General features: G+C 30.5%; 1 protein-coding gene across 1 annotated transcript; it reads left to right on the plus strand.

Annotated features, from left to right (window-relative positions):
• Positions 1-588: 588 nt before the first annotated feature.
• LOC120086927 (mavicyanin-like) lies at positions 589-1,451 on the plus strand. The gene is made up of 2 exons (XM_039043733.1): positions 589-861; positions 944-1,451. The coding sequence occupies exons 1-2, from the start codon at positions 678-680 to the stop codon at positions 1,312-1,314; spliced, it is 555 nt and encodes a 184-aa protein (XP_038899661.1). The 5' UTR covers positions 589-677; the 3' UTR covers positions 1,315-1,451.
• Positions 1,452-2,343: the final 892 nt, after the last annotated feature.

A 2,343-nucleotide genomic window follows, 5' to 3' on the forward strand; every position in this document is an offset into this window, starting at 1 on the left:
GATAACAAACCATAACCACTTATGAGTCGAAATATTATTTATAAACTTAATTTTTAAAAATAAAACATAAAAGGAATAAATTGTTATGCAACTAACTATAATTCATGGTTTAAATAGATTAAATTAAAAGTCTAAAAACAAAAACGGTTAAAATCATAATAGGCACGACACGTGCACTATATGTGACAAAAGTCTAAGGGCACTATTTCCACTTCACTACTTTCATCTCTAAATTTCTTCATTTATTATCTATTTTTTTTTATCGATGGATTAAAAGTCAGCTTTTGAAAACTAAGAAAAAATAGTTTTTAAATATTTGTTTTTGTTTTTAGAATTTGATTAAAAATTCAACCATTATATTCAAGAAAATGCAAATCAAGATATAAAATACGAAGAAGATAATCTTAATTTTCAAAAACTAAAAACCAAAATCTAAATGGTTACTTAATAGAACATAAAATTATTATTATTATTTTTTAAAAAAATTTATCTCAACAAGAGACACGTGCATGCACGTGACTGAGACGCAGAGCAAAAAACTGTTTCTCCCACCATCCCCAAACTTCCTTCTTCTCCCCCACACGATCTTCAAACCGCCAATTCAAAAAAGCACTCTCATAAATATTCTTCCACAATGATTATTCAGAAGCCCAAAAATTTCCGCATTCTGATCATCAATGGCGTCTCCCCTTTCATTCTTCTCTCTTCTCTCAGTCGCTCTCGCTGCAACGCCGCCCTTCGTTGCTTCTCATCACTTCCACGTCGGCGAAAACAGAGGCTGGTCAAACCCTACCGGAAACCACACTCATAACTTCAACCTCTGGGCCTCACAAAACCGCTTCCATGTCGGCGATACTCTCTGTAAACACATCCTTAACCCTAAAATTTCCTTTGAATTAAACTTTCATTTGCTTCTTTACATCCACTTTTCGTTTTTTCGCAGATTTCGAGTACCGAAACGACTCGGTTCTCGTGGTGAATTACACGAATTACAGGGACTGTATCGTAACGGATCCGATCGCGAAGTTCGAGAATGGAAGCGGCGGTGGTACGATTTTCCGATTGGATCGAGATGGAGATTTCTATTTCATTAGTGGAAATACAGAGCATTGTTTGAATGGGCAGAAATTAGCAGTACGAGTGATGGATGATGATGATGATGATGGTGATGAAGAATCTGCAGCTTCGCCGGAAGGAATGGAGTCGTGGAATTGGGGACCGCCGTCGCTGAATTCGACGGTGAAGGCGACGTTGGCGTCGTATTTGGCGACGGCGATTGGAGGTTTTCTTATTGTCCTGTATTTGCTCACTTAGGATTAGGATTTGGAATTGGATTTGTGTTTTAATTTATAATATATGATTAATCGCTGTTATATATAAATAGAATACATCATTTCCTTATCATTTCCTCCCTTTTTTAAAAAAAGAAAAAAGAAGATTATTTAATTTTATTTCCTAGTAGAGATTAAAAATATTTGGCTTTCTGATTGTGACCAAAATATTTAACTATACTCATCATATCGTTTTATGTTTTAAACCTATCATTTTCACTCATGAAAAATATTTTGGAAAATAGACACTCTTTGTTCTTAGTTAGTTGTTAGATTCTAAAATATTAGACTTCTATGTGTTGAGTTTAAATATTACACATTTGATATGAATACTATATTTTTAATATCGAAGTTAATTAAAAAAAATCACATCATAACTATATGAAGAAATTAATGAAGATTTAATAGTAAAAATATAAAATATTGAAATTTAAGAAGCAAAGGAAAATTAAATTTAAAACTCAAGGAGTAAAAATGTGTCATCGTGAAACCTAGGGACTAAATAAAAATTAAACTCGAGTGAACTATAGAGATCAAATAAAAAATAGAATCTTTTGGATAAATACTCAAATCGTAATAAATTTTTTAAAAATGCTGAATAAAATGTTTACTTATGAACATGACCAAAAGACTACAAGAATTAATCTCATAATTTAAAAAAGGACAAGTATGCCCTACTCAATCCTTTTGTGTATTTAAAAATAAAATCTACTATCCTAACAAAATCTAATTATCTAACCACTTTACTTTAAAAAATACCAAAAATAGTAGCAAAAAGAAAATCAATCTCTTTATTTAAAAAACAATAACAAAAGAGTATCTCTCCATTTAAAAAATAATAATAAAAAAAAGATTTCTCCATTTAGAAAATAATAATATATATATAAATAAATATAAAATCTTATCCAAACAATCGTGCAACAAATTAAATTCGAAGACAATAGTGCAGCAAATTCTTAAAACATAATTCACTTATAAAAAATTTAAAATTTCTCCATTGCACAAACAATCG

Source organism: Benincasa hispida, chromosome 9 (assembly GCF_009727055.1).
Source record: "Benincasa hispida cultivar B227 chromosome 9, ASM972705v1, whole genome shotgun sequence".
In the NCBI taxonomy this organism is placed as follows: domain Eukaryota; kingdom Viridiplantae; phylum Streptophyta; class Magnoliopsida; order Cucurbitales; family Cucurbitaceae; genus Benincasa; species Benincasa hispida.

Coding starts and splice junctions, on each gene's coding strand:
- LOC120086927 (XM_039043733.1), top strand. CDS start 678: ATGGCGTCTCCCCTTTCATTCTTCTCTCTTCTCTCAGTCGCTCTCGCT. Junction 862..943: donor CCATGTCGGCGATACTCTCT/GTAAACACATCC, acceptor GTTTTTTCGCAG/ATTTCGAGTACCGAAACGAC.